At 40.9% G+C, this 24,994-nt stretch overlaps 1 protein-coding gene across 8 annotated transcripts in view; it reads left to right on the top strand.

Moving 5' to 3' along the window:
• The window catches only part of triob (trio Rho guanine nucleotide exchange factor b), a 114,138-nt gene that overhangs the window by 10,083 nt on the left and 79,061 nt on the right, over positions 1-24,994 (top strand). For 5 of the 8 annotated variants that reach the window (XM_026185039.1, XM_026185040.1, XM_026185038.1 and 2 more), the window contains exon 2: positions 4,681-4,734. The exons of 1 other annotated variant lie outside the window; for it this stretch is intronic. In XM_026185039.1, the coding sequence (XP_026040824.1) occupies positions 4,681-4,734 (54 nt within the window). Of the gene's footprint in view, positions 1-4,680; positions 4,735-19,644; positions 20,444-20,709; positions 21,561-24,994 lie in introns of those variants that run through there. 2 more of the 8 variants (XM_026185032.1, XM_026185035.1) reach the window with 2 other exon arrangements.

A 24,994-nucleotide genomic window follows, 5' to 3' on the forward strand; every position in this document is an offset into this window, starting at 1 on the left:
GAAGGGTGCACAGTGAGGCAATTACCTGTTTTACAGCCAGACCATGCTGATCGATCTCATCAAAGGCTCTCGACCTTTTTGAGAGTCGTAATACACTCCATCACGCCAAGTTATTGATTGTTGTAAAATGTCACGTACATCTGTGGAGTCGCTTTGAAGACACACCGACATGGCCTGGGCCATTACGTTAACACAGGAAATGTGGAAGTACGTGCCGCGGTTGTTTCAGCTTTAATGAAGCCAATCAAACTTTTCAGTTTGCCATTTATTTTCTTGAGTTAATTTGAGTTAAGGTCTTGAGTGAAACTACGCTGCCTTATTTTGCACCGTGACAGAGATCACGTTCGTTCATTTAAAGTGGTTAACAGGAAAATTATCCAGAAAGATCAGCTGAGTATTTGTGCACATATGTGAATGGCATCGGTTACTAGTGTCAAGTCAATTACCAGGAATTTCAGTACGTTCGTCTTGTGTTCTAACACATGCACATTCATATACATATGACACACACGTGCACATAGGTATAAATCACTACATCCCACCCACGTCGCCCCGGGCTTATGAAGCACAGGGGGGGTTGGGTGGATGAAGGAGGATTGCAGGTCATAAAAATAAGCTGTGGGTTCGTCTCTGTCTTCTGCAAATCCCCCATCTGATAAGAGCGAAGCCTATCACTCAACTGCAGTCTCCCACTCGTTCTGTCCTTTTTCATTCCTTTCCTCGCCTCCTCCACTTCTCTCCCACACAGCCTTCCATCATTACTTCAGACCTCGCTTCTGCTCAGGGTTGTAATATATCCAAGTAATGATCTTTTATTGTAATATTCAGATCTTCTGTTTGCAAGTCCCACCACATCTAATTCCATTCTTTTCTTGTACCTTCAGTAACCGAGACACCAATGCAGAGATTATAAAATGCTTTACATCGTCATATGAAGTTCCGTATGTTCATAAACGAAAATATGATTCTTCCTTTCTCAAGCTTTCTGCTTATAGCCTCCCTTATCTCGTCTCTCTTTCAGGCAAAGGTAGTATCTGAATGTGGAGTCTTTTAAGTCAGGAGCATCATGCAATGCTTTGTGTCTCAGTTTTACTTTCACCAAAAGCACTTTGAAAAAAAAAAAAACACGAGCAATGACTCATGAGGCCAGTGCTCTGCTTGAGTTCTGGGGCTATTTTTTTAAATACTTTTTGAGAGAAAGGTTGCATGTCAAGTGTCAGGCAGTGTGCTATTTTTTTTCCATTCATAAAACCAGTTAGCGAGAGTACCAGTTGCTTTTCCTGCGTAGAGTTAGAAAGAAAAGGAGGCCTCATTCTTGCACTGTGCACTCTAGTTTCTTGCTTTTAAAAAAATTACAGCTCCTAATTCAAGTCTTTCTGTTGAATTTTATATGAGGCTGATGGCAGTAACTTTAAATGATATTCTGTCACACACACAGAAGCACACATGCAAAAGCTGCATTCATGAAACTTCATATACTGTTACCGCGGTGATCACATTGACAAAAAAAACCCTCGGACTTCATTAAAAACACAGAAACCCTCTAGAAGAAGGGCCAAAGCCATCTGTATTCTCAGAGACTACTGAGGTCCTTTGATATATGCCGGATGATGCTCAGGAAGTTTTATGAGTCTGTGGTGGCCAGTGCCATTGTCTGCGCTGTGGTGCAACGGATAGCAACAGACTCAATAAACTGACCTACAAGGTCAGTGATGCTGTGGGTGTGGAGCTCGACTCTCTGACAGCGGTTTCAGAAAGGAGGATGCTGTCCAAGTTACGGACAGTATTTAACGATCTATTACATCTTCTCTGTGAAGGTTCTCAGTCATCCAGGTCATCGTAGTCTAAGGAGCTTGGAAAGAAAAGCGTCTGGACGTCTTTAAGTTGCTTGAAGACGTTTCACCTCTCATCCGAGAAGCTTCTTCAGTTCTAAGGTCAAATGATGGAGAGTCCCAGATTTAAGCCCTGTGGGAGTATCCCCCCCAAGGGGGACAATGGACCCCCTAATGATCCTCTACCTAATCACATGAGCCAAGGTGTGAAAACGGGTGTAGGTCACAATCAGACAGGGTTTCTGGTGAGCTCATTGTGAAACCTTGCCCCCACCCTATCATGTGATTTCCTGAGGTTAAAAGGCCCAGGATGTTAGTGGGGGTTAAGGCGTCTTTGAAGGGATCTCAAAACTGGATTATAGATGGCAGACAGTTTGTGTCACCATTTGACCCTAGAACTGAAGAAGCTTCTCGGATGAGAGGTGAAACGTTTTCAAGCAACTTAAAGAAGTCCAGACACTTTTCTTTCCAAGCTTCTTAGTTTACACCCTCTCCATCTTCTGCTGGAAAGCCACAGTAGCACGGTCAGCAAAAGACTCATTCTACCACGATGTACCGCAGAACAGCACAGGAAAGCATTCCTACCTACTGCAATTAAACTTTACATCTCCTCCTTATGACATCTGGACTATTTTTCACTTGTAATATCTTGCTTATATTGTACATAGTGTTGTTAACTTTGGAATATTTAATTTAACACTTTTCCTATTTATGCTTAAGCTGATTCTGATAATATACCCGTTCTCTTTACTGCTCTTCTCTGCATGTTTTACTTTCTTTAGCAGGCAAGTCAAGGACGCTCTTTAGTCAGCATGAAAACAACAAATCGGACTAAAGTGCATCATGGGCTCAGCTTTGGTAAAATCAAAGCACAGCTTGCAGAGTGTGTTTGCATACATGTGTGAGCTTGTGTGCTGCCCGTGACTGCTTGTCTTCTGCCAACAGCTGTACTTACTCTGTCCAGCAGGAACTGTGTAGTCTCTCTTCCCTTCACAAACAGACTGACTCTGCATCATTCACCCTTGCTTTGAAGGCAGCAGCAGGCTCTGATCTGTGTTGCGTGAACAGTGCCAGCCCAGTGCTCCTCGGACTTAGCCGACAAAGCCTCTCTGCCTTTATATAAAATGGGTTGAGGATCAAACTAACATACCATCCTAATGTATAGGCTTGCAGAAGTACTGGTTCTTGCTTCTGCTGTTGTCGAATTTACACATGCACTCAAATGAATTTGATTGGTCACACTTAGTGGTGCACGATTTCACTTTTTTCCCCTCTCTCTTTTCCTACACAATCACAAAAACAGGCACAGGATTTAGGTTAACATCTTTCTATATCATCGTTGCTCTAAAAGGGTTTTCCTCTGTTTTCCCTTTTGTAAACATGACATTTCTCTTATATTAATTCTCTTACATTAAATAATCTGCATTATTTATTCTCTAGAAGTTCATTTGTGCAGATTTTGGAGAAATCTGGATAGTTCCTACTTACTTTAAAACCTCCTAACAGCTTGACCTTGTCCTCAGGTACAAGTAAAGATTCTTTCAATTATTTTTAACCTAGTGGTTTGTTTATTTCACAGTATTTGGTAGACGGTTACCTTCTGTTTTGTGTTCCCTTTGGCGTCTCCGACTGCCTGTCTGTCTCTCGCAGGCTGCTGTGCATGCATGTATATATAAGCTCTTGAAAATTCTGTTAGTGCTTTTCACTGGACCAAAAACTTTATCTACACTGTACAAAATGAAGCGTACTGTGCGTGAACAGGTGCTTACTGTAATCCTGGCTAGGCGACAGCATATGCCAGGCTGTTCTTTTCATAAAGGAGTCCAGGAAAAGTTAGAGTGAAGGACTAAGCTGCCCCTCTTCTCTCCTCTCTGTTATCTTTTGCCACTATAGTGTACAACTAGTGAGCGACCCAGAAAGAGTTTCTCAGTCTTCTACAGGCTACAAGATGATTTGGTCATTTGGTCCAGCTGTTACCTGCACTGACTTCTGGGAAACTTCTATTACAGTCTGGAGTCATTTCATTCATTTTTATTTATTTTCAAGGGTTTATGTCATCGGCATGGAATGTCTCTCACATCAGTGTTCCCTTTGAAGTAATGTTGCCTTATTTATTTATGTATGAATTTGGCAACATTAGATTTGTGTGCTGGATGTGTGGACTAGGAGAGGATCCATTATGAATGAGTCATTATTGATTATTTTATCCTGAATTAATTGAGGTGCTCAAACTGACATTATTGATTCCAGCTTAGCAGTTTGGGCATAAATCTATGTAAACGTGCACGCCTGTGTGTGTTTGTTTACATATCTTTGTGGGGAACAAAAACTGGGATGTTACTATACTTGTGGGACCAACAGCCGTTATGGGGACAAAATACCTGTCTGCATGAGTTTGAAGACATTTTTGAGACTCAAAATATTTTTTTTAGTATCAGGGTTACAATTAGGTTATGTTTAGGGTATGTGATTAGGGAAAGCATTATGTCAGGTAGATGTCCCCACTAAGATATGAAAACACAACTCTGTGTGTGTGTGTGTGTGTGTGTGTGTGTGTGTGTGTGTGTGTGTGTGTGTGTGTGTGTGTGTGTGTGTGTGGAACTGCATACAAAATGTCTGATGGCGTTTAATCTCAGGGTGGGTCTGTCCAGATATGCAGATCAAAGGGCTCCTCTCGAATTGCTCACTCGCTCTCATTTGTAATCCCAAGGCTTTAATGTTTGGACACTAAAACGTGATGAAGGTCATGCTGCTGCTTTAGTGGGTCACTGGGCAGTCCTTTAGCTCTATATTTCCTTTCTTAAAATTTCTCTCTCCCTCTCTCATTTTTATCTCTGTCTCTTTTTAGATTGCTCTCTTCCAAAATGTGAATCCAAACTGGATGGCCCCGGTCAAACTTCAGGTAGGTCACGAGGGATTAATCAGAAATCCCTTTACAGAGGGGAATAGATGCACATGATCCCTTAACGTCCCGTGAATCTCGCAGTTAGCGATCACAAAATAAGTTATACATAATCTCATTTGTCCCACATCAAACAGAATTCCACGAAAGCCTCAGAGGTCTGTAAAATGCACATTTGTGTTTGTTAAGACTTCTATAGCCAAAGAAGGAAGGCTCACACTTAAAATGCTCTCCAGTTTAGCATGGCTGGGACAGCATAGTTTTATAGTATATGTATTTGTGTGGGTAGAAGAGAGGCAGTGTTGAAACCCCCAAAACATGGCTGACACCATATACTATGTCCACTTTAAATAAAATGTTGTCTTCCATCAAAGCTCTCTGTGTCCAATCCCATTACACTCATATTCCTCTGTGCATCAGATAGCAACCATGACCTTGTTGCTTCTCAGCCCAATACCCCCAGGACACACATACTAAAAATATATCAAGTCACACTTGCCAGGGTGATTTGTTTTGCAGTATAAGCAGGTCAGTTAAATGGCCCATATTAGTGTATGCACTTAGGTCATAGATTATACCATATAAATGTGGGCCTGACTCCCTGGCCCCGGTTCATTCCGTTTAATCGGTATTGGACTAAAACACCAAAAGTGTTTGGACTGTTTCCACAGAGAGTCTGATTTAAATTAAAGGGATTGGTGTAATCCGTGCCAGAAAAGCTGACACAGAGTGACAGAAAGTGCATTTGTGTTGTCATGCTAAGAGTGAATTAAAAAAAAGCATATCATGTGGGGTTTTACAGAATTAAGAGTGTCATTGTTAGTCGATTGTGAGACACAGTTTTGACCTGATGTTTTCCAACTGGGTCATCCAGGGATGAAAAGAAGACTGCTTTTCAATTGACCGTTTGGGCTATTATTCCCTGTTGCTAGAATCTGAATGGGTGTTAATGTGAAAATGATTGGAACAAACCAGCTAAATCCTGTGAACTTTGAACTTCATTCCTGAAGCTGACACGAAAAAAATTAGAGCTGCTTTGGTGTCTTTGTGTTTCTGTGAAAATCGGGCAGAAATTAAGAAATTGAGCCGCTCACGGCGAATCAAAGGTAATCAGATTGTATTGGCCGCTTATGGCTGATTGTTCATTGTTCATTCTCAATTACTGTGAAGAAAATCATCTTGCTGTTGAATTAAGTGTCAGGTTAGCAAATTGCCTGTAGCAATCTATTACACTGTAACATGAAATTGTAGGTGTCCTTGTGGAAAAGCTTTTGTGCTGATGTGGTGCATTTTAAACATGTATTGTGAATGTTAATGAAGAATACAAGCTTTTACCCTTTACCTGAATATGTCTGCAGCCCTGTTAGAAAGTGCAAGAGGGTTAAGAATTGTTTAAGCCCGTGTGTGTATATCAGCGTTGGTCAAGTTACTTGAAAACAGTAATTAGTAATTAATTACTGATTACTTTGCCAAAAAAGTAATCCCGTTACGTTACTGATTACTTATTTTCTAAAGTAATTAGTTACTTAGTTACTTTTTAAAAACACGATACACGACCTGAATACGTAATAACACAATAGACCTTTCAGCCCAATTCTATTTTTTATGCATAATCCGTCATATTAAATTGAATCAAATGGAAAGCCTCTTTTTAAAAATTGTATTATGAGTTTTTAATCTTTTAATTTTATACACATTGCATTAAGCAAAAAATTAAATTACATTCAACAGTCTTTGACTTGAAGAAATTCTTTAACATTTAAACCCATTTTCTGCATATTGCAGCATATAAAATAAAATAATGTTTTGGGTTTACACTCACTCTTTCAAATAGATGCAAGTAAAACACAGCAAAAGATCAATAAAATCAAAGATTCAGCAGCACTAAGTCCTGCCGCTCTTAAATCTACAGTGGCTTGCAAAAGTGTTCGGCCCCCTTGAACTTTTCCACATTTTGTCACATTACAGCCACAAACATAAATCAATTTTAGTGGAATTCCACGTGAAAGACCAACACAAGGTGGTGTACACGTGAGAAGTGGAACGTAAATCATACATGATTCCAACCTTTTTTTTACAAATAAATAACTGAAAAGTGGGACTCAGTCCGCTGAGTCAATACTTTGTAGAACCACCTTTTGCTGCAATTACAGCTGCCAGTCTTTTAGGGTCTGTCTCTACCAGCTTTGCACATCTACAGACTGAAATCCTTGCCCATTCTTCTTTGCAAAACAGCTCCAGCTCAGTCAGATTAGATGGCGTTTGTGAACAGCAGTTTTTTTAGATCTTGCCACAGATTCTCGGTTGGATTTAGACACCAGACAGGTCAGGGTTAAAGTTATTGAAATTTAAATTTAAAGCAGGCTTAGGCTACAAAAAGATTTCCCAAGCCTTGAACATCCCACGGAGCGCTGTTCAAGCGATCATTCAGAAATTGAAGGAGTACGGCACAACTATAAACCTACCAAGACAAGGCCATCCACCTAAACTCACAGGCCGAACAAGGAGAGCACTGATCAGAAATGCAGCCAAGAGGCCCATGGTGACTCTGGACGAGCTGCAGAGATCTACAGCTCAGGTGGGGGAATCTGTCCATAGGACAACTATTAGTCTTTAGAACTTTTTGGCTAAAATGCAAAACGCTATGTGTGGCGGAAAACTAACACTGCACATCACTCTGAACACACCATCCCCACTGTCAAATATGTTGGTGGCAGCATCATGTTCTGGGAGTGCTTCTCTTCAACAGGGACAGGGAAGCTGGTCAGAGTTGATGGGAAGATGGATGGAGCCAAATACAGGGCAATCTTGGAAGAAAACCTTTTGGAGTCAGCAAAAGACTTGAGACTGGGGCGGAGGTTCACCTTCCAGCAGGACAACGACCCTAAACATAAAGCCAGGGTTTAAAACAAAACATATCCATGTGTTAGACTGGCCCAGTCAAAGTCCAGATCTAAATCCAATCGAGAATCTGTGGCAAGATCTGAAAACTGCTGTTCATTAATGCTGTCCATCTAATCTGACTGAGCTGGAGCTGTTTTGCAAAGAAGAATGGGCAAAGATTTCAGTCTGTAGATGTGCAAAGCTGGTAGAGACAGACCCTAAAAGACTGGCAGCTGTAATTGCAGCAAAAGGTGGTTCTACAAAGTATTGACTCAGGGGACTGAGTCCCACTTTTCAGTTATTTATTTGTAAAAAAATGTTTGGAATCATGTATGATTTACGTTCCACTTCTCACGTGTACACCACCTTGTATTGGTCTTTCACGTGGAATTCCACTAAAATTGATTTATGTTTGTGGCTGTAATGTGACAAAATGTGGAAAAGTTCAAGGGGGCCGAATACTTTTGCAAGCCACTGTATTTTCACCTGTTTAGCAGGAGTGGGGATATTGGAGGTTTGCTCGGTGCCGCAGCGGTCATGTCAGTGGGAGGATCCTGAGGTTTCTCTGTAAATTTCACATTCCTGTGGCGGCTTCCTAGAAATAAGTTTTATTCCCACGCAGAGTGTACAGTGGACGCTAATGTTTTTGTCACTTTTTACAGAATAAAACTTAAAGTAATGTCAGCACATCCACGCTTTAAACGCTGCATGGTCGCACTCTCTCCCACACTCCATATTTTCCATTGTTGATCTGCGCACATCTGTTGCTGCCACGGGCGTCACATGCTTGTACGGCATCGTCATGAGACACTATCACAAACAAAATCACGACGGTTTAGATGGTTTTTGCAAATTAAAATCCACAAAGGTAAACTTTGTGAATATCTGTTTTAGTTCTCAGTCCATTCCTTTTACTTCACTCATTTTGTTTAAGATAAAATGGGATTGTCAAGCAGGCAGACTGATCAACACTATCACTATGACCGATCATAAGTATTACAAGCACCTGATAAACTCTTTGTGTTACAGTCTAGTCCAACTTCATTGGATGCAAAGAATGCAAGTGCATGTGGACTACCTTACTATTGGAGATATTTTTGAACATAAGACAGCAGTAGCCATTCCTCTGTGAGATAATGAGCTGATGGTCACATGAATTATTGGCCCGTGATGCCCACATGTTGTAAGTTGCAACAATGTAGCCCTTTCTGCTGTAGCTTTCCTCATTGTTACAATTTACTTCTCCGTAGAGCCTGGGTACAGCAGTTTTCATGAAAAAATAAAATGTTGTGAGGATATAACAAAAGCTGTGGTTTTCCCACATCTTTGTATGGATGCAGATCTTTCCAAATAAAAATATATAGAGAGAAAACCTAATGTTTTATGTTAGCATTGGCGTATGAAATGGCATCCTAATGAAGAAAAATACTGGATGAAGTCGCTCAATGAAGATATTTGCAGTATCGTGTAGGCCAAGCAGTGGTTCAGAGAAGGGATTCCATTATTAGAATCACACTTATAGCCAAAAAACAGAGCCATGTTAGGTAATATTACATAATCTGCATACAGCTATTTTTGAACAACAATAACAGCCTGTTTCATTCATTGGGAAAGATGCTGCACATTTCATAGAAAGAGAAGATCGATCAGTTATGTTATCATTTAGGTTTAAAAGTGTAAATAATGCTGGGAATTGGTAGATTTTTAGGTCTTGCTTTAGTGGTGAGTGATGTTTCTGCATCCCACAAACTCATGCTAACTTCAACCTTTCTTCAACATCAACCTGCCTCGTCTGTCTGATCTGCCAGCACTCATCTGTTCCACTGGTAGCACGCAGTGCCACACAGGGGCAGGGATCCATCCCGCATCTAAACATTGGTGCTTTTATTCTGCACATACTGTGGAGGTTTACTTCCTTGCTTATATGATCACTTTTCTGTTTTATTTAATTTTTATGCATTGATTTATGCATTAACAGGATTGAGCGTTACAAATTCATTTCAATTTGTCATAGAAGAGGAGATTAAAAAAAATGCATTACTTACAGCCGAGTTTGTAGAAGACACTTAACCACAAAATCACAAGTGTCCCCAAAACACTGTTGCATGCATATGGATTTACAGACTAAGCATGCTTAGAGTAAAGTGTTGGACTATTCCCCAGATATGCTGAGGCTCATTCCAAAATAATCATCTGCAACAGTAGCCAACTGCCAGTTTAGTCAGGATGATTTTCATCTCTTTTTCTGGCCTAATAATTTCTAGCGCAGACAGTCAACAGTGAATTAGATGAGAGCGATTTTCAGTCTTATACTTGTTGACTGAAAAAAAAAACCAACCCTCCACTCCTCCATTCCTCTCCTCTGATTTCCTCCATATGTTTCTGTTCAGTTTAATTCAGCTGTGAGCTCAGTCTCCCATTCTGCCCATACTGGGCTCACTGTGTGGTTCCTATTGAACTAGGCTTTGAATGCTAACCATGTGCACCACGGGTAAGACGGGCAGGCAGGCTCACTCAGACACACACACGCACACACACACACACACACACACACACAAACTTCTAAGCAAAGAGGAAGTGGTTTTCTCTGGAGTTCATTGGATCTTTTTTTTCTCCCCTGCAAAGTCCAGGATTGGAAACACTAAACTCTGGAGTGTAGAGTGTGTGTGTGTTTGACTGTTTGATTGTTTACTTGCTCTTTTTTCTATCTGGTATCTAAATGAAGCTTTAGCTTCATTTGTAATTAACTTCAACTTAAATGCAGAGAACAGACCAAAAGGGTGAAACAAAAGGTCATGAAAGCTCTAATAAAACAGGCGGCATGAGGAGACAAATGGAAGGCAGCTATACTGTAACCTAAGTTAAGTCTGTAAGTTCACAGATGTACTTCCACAGCACACAATGTGTGTGTTTAATATTGTGGTTTAAAGAAGGGGCTCTCTGAACCTAATTTGAACTATCGTAAAAGCAGATGACTAATTAATCTCACATCTATTGTGTATTCAACAGTGTGCCATAACATTTTATATTTGTCAGTGTAGCTTATGCTATAGCCTAAAAAGTGTGCATAGTGTGGTTAACATCTATGTGTGTAACAGCTACGGCATGCTTACTGTTTAGTATGGCAGGTAGACCTTATACATGCACTACTATGGAACAGGGACTTTGCAAAGTGTTCACTGGAATGTGTAATGAATCACAGCCTCTCAATAATATCGTGGTTTAGAGTTAACTGACTCCCGTGCCGCTACATAGTTATTAGAGTTAAAATGACCAAATTCTTCCTGACAGTTACACACACACACACACACACACACACACACACACACACACACACACACACACACACACACACACACACACACACACACACACAAACTCGTGAGATATGATAAAAGAGAGGAAAGCCAGTTAGACTCCCTGTGGTGTCTTACACAGAGACAGCTGGACTCTGCACTCTGCAGTGTGTCTTTGTGAACCTTCTGTGGATTTCTGCATGTGGATGTGTGCATCCTGACCTCTTTTGTACGTGTGCGTATGTGTTTGCGCAGACGACCTTAATTGGATCATGCTGTAGAACACTGGCTGTCTTTCTTTTCTTTTTTTTAAGCGCACAGCTTGCATCCTTCTGTGACAGGATATCAACATAATGATATCTGTTTGGCCGTGCCGCATTTCCGATGGCTGCAAATAATAAGACAATCGAATCCAAAAAGTTTCTTTTTCCAAACCACACTCTGGCTTGTTTAAGCTGGAGCCTATTAGTGAAATGTAGTCTTGTTCTTATTTAATCCATGCACACTGTAGAGTAGATGTTTTTGTCAGTTGATAATGAATTTTGAGCATAGCTTTAAATATCTGTATTACTACTCTTAAAAAGAGTTGGACAGGTTTACTGGAGTTATTAGTTGCTGTCAAAAAAGCTGTCATTATTTGAATAAAAGGATGATGATTAAACTGATTGAAAATGTGCATGTTTTAATGGGTCCAATAGTGTCTGAGATTTAATTTAAAACGTAATAACCACGTAAATTGTAGGAAGTAAATGTGATTGTTTTCTTTATGCAATCTTTCTTTATACAGTACTCGTTGCCATCATAGAAAGGCAATGATGTAGGTAGGTACCATGTAAAAATAACCCACATTACATCTGGAAATTTACCACCTGACCATTTACTTTTAGAGTTACCCTATATGTTTGAATGTGTTGCTCTAAGGCAGCTGTCCCCAACATTTTTTGTGCCAAGGACTGGTTTATTCCGACAATATTTTCACGGACCGGCCTTTAAGGTGTCGCAGATAAATACAACAAAATAAAACCAGTACCTGTACCAAAATAAAAGATTTATTCATAACACGTGGGAAAAGACCCAGGGAAACTAAGTTAACGATAAAAACGATAAAACAAAACAAAAAACGCTAAAATCACTGAAAACCATAAATTTCACACCCAAGCCTCAACTCTCGCGGTCCGGCACCAAACGACTCACGGACTGGTACGGGTCCGTGGTCCGGGGCATGGGGACCGCTGCTTTAAGGGATTTCAGAGCCATCGTGTGGGTGGTGCAGTGGTTATCACTGTCACCAGGAACTTTTCTGCTTGTACCTCTAGGTCAGCTTGAGCCTTTCTGTGCATATTCTCCCTCTCTTAAAGTCCAAAGAGAGGCATGTCAGGTTATTTGGTGGTTCTAAATTGGTTGTAGGATGTCAGAGTGTGCATGGTGCACCTTGCTTTTAACTCTGTCAGCTGGGATCAGCTACCGCTCCCTCTCCACAACCTATGGACATTCAGACACCTCCAGCTACATCCCAACACTATGACCAATATTCCCTTGAGGATTAGGTCATTCATAGCTTTATCAATATTTGTTTTCCTTATTACCATGCGCTGCTGATCGGGTTTTTCCTGACACATACAAACACGCATGTTAAATGCAGAAATTTACACCGCTGTGCTGTCTGCTAATTGGTTCCATCTGTTGTGAACTGTATCTGGCCTGACGTTCAGGCAGTGAGTTCCTCTGCACTTTTTTTCCCCCTGCACCGTTAACGTCAGGTCCACTCTTTTCATCAGAATCCACTGTCTGCAAAACTTCATGTTAATAGTAATAAAATACAGATGTATTCCAGACAGTATTTCATTAGAATTTAGATGATGCAGCTCATCTTTAGCAGCTTATATCCCACCGCGCCTCCTCCCTGTCCTCCACACCATCATATCATTCTTACTTCTCACATCATTATCATCTTGTCCTCTGTCACTTAGCCGGCCTTTTCCTGGAGAGCACTGAAGCATAGGAAGTCAGGGTTTCCATTCTTAACACCCATCCACTCGCCATCAACCTCTTCCCCCTGCGCATCAGCCAATTGCTTGCTGGAAATAGCCATCTCGGGGGAGGGGCTGAACAGGAAGGGGGTGGGGGGTGTATACGTGTGCTTGCTGGTTGCTGCTTGATTCCAGGGATATAAAGGATGCTTGGCTGCTCCGAGGACAGAGGAATATCATTGCAACGCCTGCTCCATCCTTTTCAAAAGGACCATAATTTCACTTTTTGATGCTTGAGCTGCTGCAGGAGCAGTGCTGATCTATGATTTATGACAAAACATCTGATTTCCTGTTCTAAAATTTCTCTTCATTCATTCAAGTGAGCAGTGGGAGCATGGTGTTGGATTTGTTGATAGTAGTTGCATCTGTGCAGTGAACTGGATCATTTTCATGCTGGAATACTGTAGTCAAAGGTTTGTTGCACTGCAGAAATGTGGCAGTTGGACTATTATAGTGATTCCACAGTTCAGTTCAGGCATTTAAGCACATGCAGCAGAACTAATAACGACAGTTTCTCATGAATTAGATTGGTTTATACCCTGCAGGTTTATACTAATATGGAGTCAACACAAGATAAGAGTTGACACTCAGTAGAGCAGTGTTTATAATGGAGAGAAACCCAGGTGGTAACGGCTTTAGTTGTTGAAACTTGAAACTTTTTTTTTTTAAATGAGAGAGGCTATACAATCTACTATCCTCTGGCTGGAATCCCTCCTGCGCTGGCATGCTGCTTGCTTTGTTGGTCAGCTGACTGACCATCTGGATCATGTCTGTAAAAGCTTGTAAGTATGATATGATAAAACAAAGCTAGACTGACTTGTTTCAAACACAGCAAAGAAAAGTACAGGCTTTGAAATGTTCATCTATTGTTATGTTTGTTTTTTTGCCGATTAATCCAAAACATATGCCTAATGCCCATTAAAAAAATGCATTATTTCCATTGGCAGCGTTTGGATTCTATTAAACTCTGCTGAGCTATGCTTAGAGCTACTTCTCAGCAGTGTCACAACCACCTATTTTTGGTCTGCTGGGTAACTAATGAATGCATGTGAGTCACGAGGCCTTGCCTATCCTCTTGCAAAGGGTTATGTTTACATAGAAAGGGGTGTGGCCACCAGCAAGACCATATATAAAATCTATAAAGGTGTAGCATATCACTTTGCCAGCAGTTCTCAACATAAAAGACAAGTAATAGAGCTGAACCAACTTCAAAGTGAAGATATGAACTTTGAGCGAGCAGCTGGAGTCCACGGTGGTGATTAAATTAATTTTTTTTTAGGTTTTTAGTTAAAGAGTGGCAACTTAGAGGATACCGGTGAATGTTTACCAGGGGTGCAAGTACAAAAGAGTACTCAAGGTGGTCAAGTTATCAGCCAATGATTTATGCTCAAAGTTTGCCAACAGTGGCTAATATTAGCCACCAAAAACTTCTGCTTGCACCTGAACAAGTTAGCCTGTAGCTGCTCGGCATATCAAATAACCTGTTCATATTACTCATTGATCAAAACATGAGCAGACAGCGAGCTGTGACCTTCTTGGCAGTGGGGAAAGAAAAAGGGTTTAGTGACCTGTAAGCTTTTAATATGTAAGCTGCTTGTCAATACAGTTTTATACGGCTGGATTATGGGAATATTAGGGCCATTAATGCTGGGAATGCCTGCTTTATTGGTTTCCTGTTACTCATTTAAATTTTGGGAAGAAGCGTTTTTAAGTCGCACTGTGCTAACTGAAGACAGAAACGCCTGATTTTCAAAGCAGAAAGCCACATAATCAAATAATTTTTTCCATTTTCTCCCCCCTCTCGACATGGCTGCTGATGCACGTATTCTGTGACAGAGTAATAAGTTGTCAGCACTGTCGACGTAATTTGCCGAACCCAAGACTGATGATATTCCTTTCTTCCAGCGTTAAATGAAAATGTGTTTTTTGAATGACGTCCAGAAATCAAACGCCGTAGCTGAATACTAAAGCTCAAGACGAAAGCGCTCAGCCACTCGCAGTTTTTCCCTGAGGATGCTGCGTTCCACGTTAAAATGTATACTTTAAGGGCGAATATTTTATTCATCATGGCATCTTGGTACAAAAGCCTTTCAGCTTAGAGATGGAAAAAAGAGCAAGATGCCAGCCAGAGTGTAGGCCCAGGATGTTAAAGAAATCATGCAAATAAAATAATTAACTTGCCCACTGTAATTAGTGGCTTTAGGCGGATTAAGACTAATCAGTTAACAATTCCAATTCATGGCTTTCATGTTGAAAAGATGTTGGAGCTTAAAAAGTGATATATCTCTTTGTTTTTTGCTGGTAAGGAGTTTCCTCCCAGAAACTAATTGGATAAATGCTATCTTCTCAGTTTTAAAATATGTTTATTCCTACCAATGAATAACTGATAAATGCATCTAGTGACCCCTACTGTGTGAGTGTAAAGAGTGCAGGGACTTGTGTTTGTCCCTCCCCATCTCGTTCTCTCTTTGTCTCTCGCAGTAATACTGTCATTTTATGTGTTATTTGCGTGTAATTCTGTGTATCTGCTCCGTGTTAAGTTCATAGGTGTGGTTTGTGTTTGTGTTTACTATGGAGAAGTTGCGCTGCTAAAAACAGAAAGCATGTACATGATTGTGTGTTGCATCCTATCTATATGTAGTCAGGGTGGAGTCTGGATGCAGATGTGGTTCTGAGTTGAGCATGAATTTGAGGCCCCCAAAGTCATAAAAGACCAAAAATGAAATGGCTAGAAGAGAGCAAATTATGAGGAGGCACAAACAAATCCTGAAGTCTTCTTCTGTCTTTTCTCTTATCGTCCCCTACTCCTCGCACCCTTACTTTCTCACCCCCCCTTTCCTCTCAGAGGATGGTTACAAACTGAGACAGTCAGGAGCCTGAACAAACCCTGGAAACATCTAGATGAGATTAGATTTGGGACTGCTCAACTGTCTGAATTGATGTGAAATTTTTCCCTCTGTAGAAACACTGTTGTAAATCAATTGGCATGTTGCAAATATACTCCCACCAGTAAGTGCTGCTTATTCGCTGCATGCGGGTATTTTTTTCACTGCAAAATGTAGCTTTGTGCTCATGCAAAAGAGTGTTTTTTGGTGTTTTTTTATATCATTTATCTGAAGTAGAGAGCAAACATGTCACTTTTCTCCTCCTGGTGACTATTGACCACTCTGTTGTGGGGAATCTGTGCATCACTTGAGTATCCATGCGTGTACAATAAGTCAGATGTTCCATAAGATAGTGCGGTGGCGCCTGTTTTTCTAAGCCAGTTGTTTTTCAGGGCTGTGATAACACTGGATAACCATGGGACCCGGTCGGGGCCTCCTGCTGTAGCCCCGTAGTTCCGTGTTTGCTGTGTGTGTACTCAACAGGACACTGGTCTTTGTTGAGGACAAGTCTAGTGAAAATCTACTTACTGGGGGATAGGGTTAGAGGCGATGGGGAGAGGGAGGGTATGATTGGAAATGACTGGGAGAGACTGTTTTGGATTGGGGAAAAAAAGGCAAGGAAGGGCGACGGTGCGATAGGAGAGGGGTAACAGAGAGGGGATGTGCTTAGGAAGTTGGCTGCAGAGGAGCGAAGGATGACAGGAGAAGAGAAAGTGATGCATCTGTGCAACAGGAGCTCATAAACAGTCCACGCAAACTCCCCCTGGACTACATTGACACACGCACACAGATATACATTAGTAACAGTAATGTGCACACACGTGTCTTTCTGTGTCTTCCTCTGGGAGCAGACTCTGACTGCCGAGCTTGTAAACAGGAACTATCCTGCTTTTAGCAAACTGGAGCCCTGCAGGTGCTTACACACGTCATCAAAAAAAAAAAAAAAGCTGGATTCGCCTATGATAGTTTTTATCTGTTTTGCTGGATTTGTTGAGACACAAATTGCAGGACCGGATTCTCTGTTTATCATTCGGCGCTCTGTTAGAGGTTTTCATTACAGATACTGTTTACAGAAAGAAATTACCAGTTGGCGAGCTCTCAGCAGCACTTCATTTCACATTTTGTCTGTTGTTTTTTTACTTTCCAAAAGCAGCTACCAAGGGAAAGACTGGACAGTAAGCCACTACTGGATTCTTTTAAGCATTCCTTTATTTATTTTTTTAGCTTGTTTACTAAAAAATGTTTTGCCGAGAGTCACGTTCACAGCTTTATGTCAGCGAAGTGTGCCAGACGTCTCCGGTGCAGAGTCGAGCGTCATCACGGTGCTCGCGCTAATGACTAGCTTTTAAAGCTCATCACGTGTTAATTGTTAGTTTTGTCCCTGAGGTTTGTAGGAGTAATTAATCCTATTATCAGAGCTCAGCTGTTGCTCTGTTAGTGCTGCTGTCAGCCCAGGTCGTGAGTCGGCTGATCTGATAGTTCTTCTTTCTGTGCCGTTCCATACAAGAATGCACTTATTGCCTACTGTGTGTGTGCATTACGCGTGTCCAGTATTTTGTATTGAGATAAATCATCATCAGTTTACAAATTCTGAGCACATTTTAATGAACACACTTTTACTTTCCACAACCCCCCCCACTTTTCCACGTGTTTTTAAAAACCTGGGATGTAAACACACCTGTCTCTTTAAATCAAGGGTAAGTGTCTGTTGTTGAAATGTGATATTGGATGTAAATAAAATAGATGTGACAGTCAGCACAAAAAAGATTTTTCATAGTTCGTGTTTGAAATCGATTTTTTTACATTTTCAAATGAAAATAATTGAATACAATTCAGTTGGCTACATACTGACATTAGAGGACAAAGTACTGATCCCATCATGCTAGTATCAATCAAATACCAACATGGATCTGCATGGATCACATGGTTTTATCAGATAAATATGTAGGTGGCGATCATGTGACGGCCCACTTTTGCTCTCCTACACTTTAGCAACCCACATTTGTACACTTGCACTATTAAAGTATTTTCAAGCATCAGATTTGGAAGAGCTTAGAAAAACAAGTGCCTTCCCCATCTCTCTCTTTCTCTCTCTCTCTCTTCCGCTCCTCACCTCTCTCTCCCACCGTCTGACATCATCGTTTCAAGTCCCATCTGCTTCAGGCCACAACTGTCTTGATGAATGAGGGACAGCTGACACAGTGTTGTCTCGAGCACTTTCTTTCTATCTTTCTCTTTCTCCTCCTCTTTCTCTTTTCTGCCCCCCTTTCTTCTGAGGCAGTTAGTGACACATCAGACCACAGCGGCACTAGCTCTCTCCACTCGTCCCTCTCGCTCTCTCCCTCCTGCGCCCTGCTTGTCGAGTGTTATTTGGTCTGCTGTGTTTTATTGGCCTGTTTTTTGTTGTGCAGCGGGACAATCGGGTGGTTTGGTTAGAGGAAACTGATGAATGGCGCATCCAGAGCTGTACAAAGCGTCCTCCTCCCCGCTTCATTGATGTGTTGATGCGGCTCAGCTGGCTGCCCAGTGAGTTCGTACTGTGTACTGTTGTGGGTTTGCAAGCAGACAGATGCACATGGGCGCTCAGCACTGAAAAGGACATTCAATCTTCTTTATAGTCCCTCTCCCAGTGACTGCTTCTCTTGTGGTCTTTCTGTTCTCCTTTGCCCTCCCTCTCCCTCTCTCTGCTACAGTAGCTGTGTAGCATGTAACATGGAGTCTGTTTGGAGGTCACAGAGACGCAGTTTAAAGGCTACAGGAAGCTACCACGAATAGTTCTTTTGGTGAACACATTTCTATGAATGAAATTCTACTCTAAGTGACAACTTATTAACATAGATCACAATTAGCTTTGGATGGCTAGTCTTGGTATAGTATCCTAATATGGCAGATATGACTGATATATCAAGTATGCATCTTTTACAGCCCGACAGATAAACATCCGCTGATATTTTTTTTTGTCTTTCAAACACATGTATTTCCTAACGTTTGTAAAGTGTACGTATTTATGAGCCCTTTTTAAGATTAAGACAGTTTAAAAATATTCTTGTTTTAATATCACAACAATTCACGGATTTCTCATTTATCATCTGCTTGCGGTGTTCGTGGTCTCTTTTTGAGATGTGTTGCCAACAAAGACGTAGCAGAACGCCCTTGAAGGATGGTTGAAGGATGTTTCTCCCGTCTCTTCTTTACCTTTTACATTGTCATTTATCTGAGATTATAAATGTCAATACTGATAAATTGGGAAATAACTAATACTGGTTGATATATTGGTTGGGCTTGAGTCGCTTTTAATTATTATTTTTTAATTATTTATTATTTTTAAACATAACCAAAGCTGACCCAAAGTGCTTTCCCATTGTAGTGATCCACGTGGGCCAAGAATACACACAATATGTAGTCCAAACACAGAATAGGGTGCACACAGGACTAGGAATGAAATTTCAAATATGAAAGCTGCATTAAAGTTAATACAACTATAGAATAAATAGATGAAATAAAAGATACAAATATATATCACTTCCTCTTAACAACCATTAATTATTCCAGTAGGACCAAATAAGGATAGTTTGATTAAAGCACAAAGGAGTTCTGGACGGATTTACCTCCCTGTTTGACACACTGCTTGTCACAGTCGTTGCTTATCAAACGAGTGAGGGAACAAGAATGAACCAAGTTGTGAAGAAAAGGAAACTGACAGGATAAAAACAAAAGGGCAAAGAGAGCTAATTAACTAAAGTGATACAGTGAACAAATTACATTCAAAATGTTAATACAGACACAAAATGCGTGCGCAGCAATTAAATTCATAACTGCTGCTTTTCTGTATTCCCTCTGCTTGAAACGCATGAAATGTGATCCATAAGAAATACAAAAACTGCAGTTGGAAACAATCTGAATGAGAGACCTTATCTAATAACCGTCTTCAAATAATTTACTTTTTGTATTCAGTTATCTGTTAAAGTGTAACAGCACAATTAATATTGACCTAATATACTGACATATACACATTTCATTGTAATTAGCATACTTATAGAAAGGCGACGCAGTCCATGTCTAGAAGGTAATGTTATTGGCTGTTAGGTTGTTGTATATCTACAGCTTGAAAAGCCTGACCTATTACACACACTCATCTGTCAGCATGTCACTGACTCCCTCACCGAGAGGTGACAATCCCTCTCAGTTATTTATTCCAACAGGATCAGTCACATATATGTGACCTGGCCTTCTTGCTTTCACATGCAGCAGGGACAGACCTCTCTTTCAGCTCATAGAGACAAGACGCTGTGAGCTTTCACGCTCTAAGATAATACTTGAAGATCTAAACCAAAACAAAGCACAGTTAACCCTCAGGTTCTGTGCGCTTAGATAACTATTTAATTCAAAACCTCAGAGAACACATTCAGCACCTCAGAGGGTATAAATTCCCCACAAGTTAGAGGAAACCGAAAGGATCGCTGCCTTTCGAAGCTCCTATGAGACCCCGGGTTGTTATCTGTGACTCTGGATATGGCTAGTCTGATCGTGTTATTCCGGTTGCACTACATGGGCTTTCTCAGGGACAGGAAAGGTCGGCTGACAGTGGAACCGCATCAGGCAGCTAACAGAGTCGGTAGGTGCACCCAGAAAGTGCTGCTGAAAGAATACTAAAGATGTGAATGTTAGTATTCACATTTCTTGTCTTTTTTATGGCTTTTGTGTCAAAAATGTCTGCACATGCTAAATTTCAGTGTCATGCTTTATGTCTAGATAAAGTCTTTGCTGTGGCTTGAATGCTGATGCACGCTAAACACACTTTTGGTTGCTGGTTCATGTGTTTTTGAGCCTCTTATTTTTCAGTCTTATCTAAACTTTCTTTATAATTTGTAAAAAAAAATAGAAAATGCAACAGTTTGGATGGATATCAATACAATTCATCCCGATAGAATAGGAAAACAGCAAGCTAATTACTTTATGCATCAATGTTGCTTCAGTTATTTTGAGGTTTGTTAACATGACGCAAGGGCTAAAATATAAAAGCTTTTCACACAAATGAACAAACTGATTATTAGTGTGTGTGCATGCTTCATCAATCAATTTTAAAGACTAACTGCATCAGGTGAAGAAGATCCAAGTCCCAGCAGACACACTGTATGTAAATACACTTGAAGAGATGACAAGAAGGACATTATTTACATTAAGGGCCCTGAGGTGGCCCACTGCTAAAGCTCATAGCAACAGATTCTGAGTATTAGTCAGAGAGCAGATTACAACCAATCATTATTAAAGCCTATTTCACTCACAAATCCACCAGCTACAACTGTTTGGCTGGCTTAACCCTAGCCAGGCACACAGGGTGGGGAGAAACTATTAAATGCAAAGCAGCACTTGTTACTAAATCTTGTTTTGGGGAGGGGTTAGTGACATGTGGGGAGACATAGTGAAGAAAAGCCAGTTGGTGAAGGCAAAAAGGAGCTGGCAGTGTCTTTGGCTTTCTGCAGCTCAGTGGGTGGCGGGGCGTTGACCAATATATGGCACGGCTGTTTAGTTGCCTCCTCACCATGCCACAGTGGTATAATCAGAAAGCTAGAATGGGTAGGGGCGATAGCCACTGTAAATTTTGATAGGATGTTGTGTAGGACTATATAGATTGGAATGGTTTGCTGCTGGATTTAGTTTACCCATGGCAGTGCTGGATAACCACAGCTGGCAGTACGCCCAGGCTGGAAAAACCCTGATCAGGCTATCAGGTAGAGTATTGTTTATTATAAATGTATTTTGTTATGCTTATCCAAAATCCTGTGATGAGACAGGGTGTGTGGTTAAAAAATAATAATGTCCACGAAGAGATATTTACCAAAATTCATTCCGATCTCTAGAGATGTATTTATTTTCCCTCCTTATTTAATGTTCGTGATCAGGAGCCTCATTAGGCCTCACAATGCTTTGTCAGTTGTGATGTTTGCGTCCCATGATTAGTGCAGAATGGCTTTAATGCAATACAGCTGTATCAAAGCTTATCCCAAGAGAAATAAATAATAGGAATGCATAGCAAACCAGTTCAAAAAATGCACACTAAATGATACTATTGTGAAGATTTTAATTTAGATTTTTTTTTTAAACTTTTTTTTAACTGAGGTTATGTTTTTAAGCCTGTGGTTTTATTGAGCTGTGTTGCTCTTTAGGTCGCAGGAGCCAAGATGTAGGGGTTTGTGTTTTGATGTTTATGGCAGTCGGAGGGACAAGAGAGTCTATGTGTACATTGTCGGATGCTTGAAAAGGTTATCATTTTCCTGTTAAGTAGGTAGCAAGAGTGATTGAGACTAAGAACTGTAAGTTATATTACCATATAAATAGGAAGAAAATGAAAATACTATCTTATATTTGTTTATTGGGTGTTAAGGGTGCATTATGAAAATCAAGACCATACCTAAATAGTCAGTCTGCACAGCCACAGTGGGTCAGTGCCATGTGTTGAAATAGATTGACCAGTACAGCTGGTCTTGATGGAAAGATTCACATATTGTGCATAGCTTTGGGATGGTTTTAGTTCCTTAATATATTCCTCTAATGCCACTAGAAGAAATGACAGCTACCCATCTTTTTGTAGTAAAAACCATCTTTTTTTTTCTTCCTCCATACTAGTTTAATCACAAGACTGAGTACCTGTAGGGGTAATGAATGCAGGTGTCTGAGTAGATGACTTCTGAGGCGATTAGGAGAAGTGGTGCGATTTGTCACGATGGGTACACAGCAGAGTGAGATCCAAACAGAGCCAGCTGAGGGAGGATATATGAAGCCGCTGGCATAGTTTAATTTAAAATACATACACTAAGGCAACGCTCGGATCAATCTTTGCACCTGAGACTGAGTGAGCTTTTGTTTTGTATGGTAAAGCGCACTGACCTAGTCTTTTGGCCCGATGATCAACAGTACTGTAAAAGCATGAGTATGTGTGCACTGTGATGTTCTGATGAATGTTATTGAGGGAAATTAAATGCTGCAGCACTTTAGATGTCTCATTTATATATTCTGCTATGGCTCTCCTGCCCTATAAAAGCTGGATAGATGCAAAATGCTGAGTGCTTCCAATCGAAAGGCCGTCCTCTGTTGCTGACATCGCCTGGATCAAAAACCTGATGCTGTCGTCCTGCATCATTTATTTCAGCAGCAACTTTGCCCACACCCCAAGATTTAAGACTAAACTAAGTAATGCCAAACAGAAACAAACAGAAACAGTGGGTTACTAGTAGTGAGGCAGAGGGGAATGCCAAGTATGTCAGAAGCAAATACAGTCAAACTGCAGAGGGAGGTGAGAATGGAGACAGGCAGAGTGAAAGGACGTCACACAAGAGATGAAAAGTGCAAAGAACAAAGCAAGGAGGAGACATAAACACTGTGGTTGTTATTCAGACTCAGTGAGCTGTGAACAGAACAGAGAAACAGCTGTAGCATCTTAATAAGAACACATAAAGGACTTATAATCTCTCAAGGTGTATTCTAACCGGATCGCGAATGAAACAGCTGCACATACAAACAGACAGCCGCGCACGTTGTCTCATGACCGCAGGCTCACTCCCAAGTTCTGCAGACCTCGTATATATATCGCTGCAAAGTGCTACACTTGCAAGATAATTCCAGGAGTGTGCATGCAAGTGTTTTGCGTAGCGATGCACTATTATGAGGGCACAGATGTGACCACAGTAGTTCATTATCCAGCATTGAAACTTTGATTGTACCCTTCGTCGGCCTCCCTCACAAACAGCTCAGTGAAACAGCCTTCACATGCACAATCACTGGCTTGCATAAGACTGCTGACCATTGTTTATCTTTGCACTGCCCCTCAACTGCTCACACACTCTGCTAAATAAGAGTTATAATTAGGGGTCGAGTTGTATTTGTTGTATTGTTTGACTTGGACATGCTTTTACAGAGCTGTTAGTCCCGCGGTTTGTTCTGGACGATGACTCGTTCATTCAGCGGGACTTTTTAATCTTTAACATATATTTAGTTTCAGTCTGTCATCTCTTAGGTTTTCCTGTGATAATCCCCATAATAACTTATTTACGCAAGTGACATTGTGTTGAAAGGTTGCATTTAAGTTTTCATTCAGCTTGTTTTAAACATTGTGCTGTTTGTAGTAATGTGCCGAGCAGCATTTAAAAAATTTATGAGAAAAAAAAAGAAGAATCCATGATAGCAGTGTTTTATCTGAAGGAGCGACATTGCAGATTTGAGATTTAAGCACAGTGTGAGAGCCACAGCGTGGTATTAGTTTTTTGTATTCTACCTTTCCAGTTTGTTATGATTTATTCATGGCCTCTTTCTGTTGGGTTTAGGGGTTATATCCCGGTCGAGGGGTTGCGGTTGGAGCAAAGTGTTATTTTTGCTGTAAGCCACACTGTAACAACAATATGAGAAACCCGATGAAAGTTGAGCTCGCCACAGTCCCCAGGCCCCCTGCCAGCTCCCGATGAAGGTCGCAGAATTAGAGTGGAGTGGGGCAGGGGCTGCTAGAAGTGGCTTTGTATGTGAGGAAGACGTGTGAATGAAAGCGGCAAAAATAAATAAATGCAGGTGATTTACAGCTGAAGAGCCTAGAAAGAGAATCAGAGGGAGAGGAGCAGAACAAGAGAGAGCGCGATGAGAGAGTTTGCTGTTTTTTATCTTATCACCCTGTTGCACGGAGCAACACTCACTTCCTAGTCCTGGTTGTCACACCAGGGACATGATGACTGCCCTGCTTGTCATAGAGACCAGGCCAAACATTCATACATGAAGGGAAAGGTAGCTTGATCTCCACTACACACTAGGGGGATGAGCAGAAATAGAGCGCGACACGACAACTTCATATGGCAGACACATGACAAATCTAGGTGATGTGTGAATGGATGTGCTAACTGAGCTTAAAGATGCTTTTCTAAGCCTGTTGTAAAAGATTGCAAAAATACCTGCAATAGTTCAGTATTGAATTGTATAAGCTGCGTGTTGAACATTTTGTTGTTGTTGTTATTGTGGAGTTATTGTGCTTTTTTAATTTTCTGCCTTACTTTTGCGCTAGTGGTGCAATGGTGGATGCTCATGTTAAACACTATACATTATCTCTACTCTTAGATCTGTATGATGTCATAGATATATCTTTATTTCCAACTTACAGCTCTGTCTGTAAGCCCAGCAGAACCAC

This window comes from Astatotilapia calliptera, chromosome 11 (genome assembly GCF_900246225.1).
Source record: "Astatotilapia calliptera chromosome 11, fAstCal1.2, whole genome shotgun sequence".
NCBI classification, from domain to species: Eukaryota; Metazoa; Chordata; class Actinopteri; order Cichliformes; family Cichlidae; genus Astatotilapia; species Astatotilapia calliptera.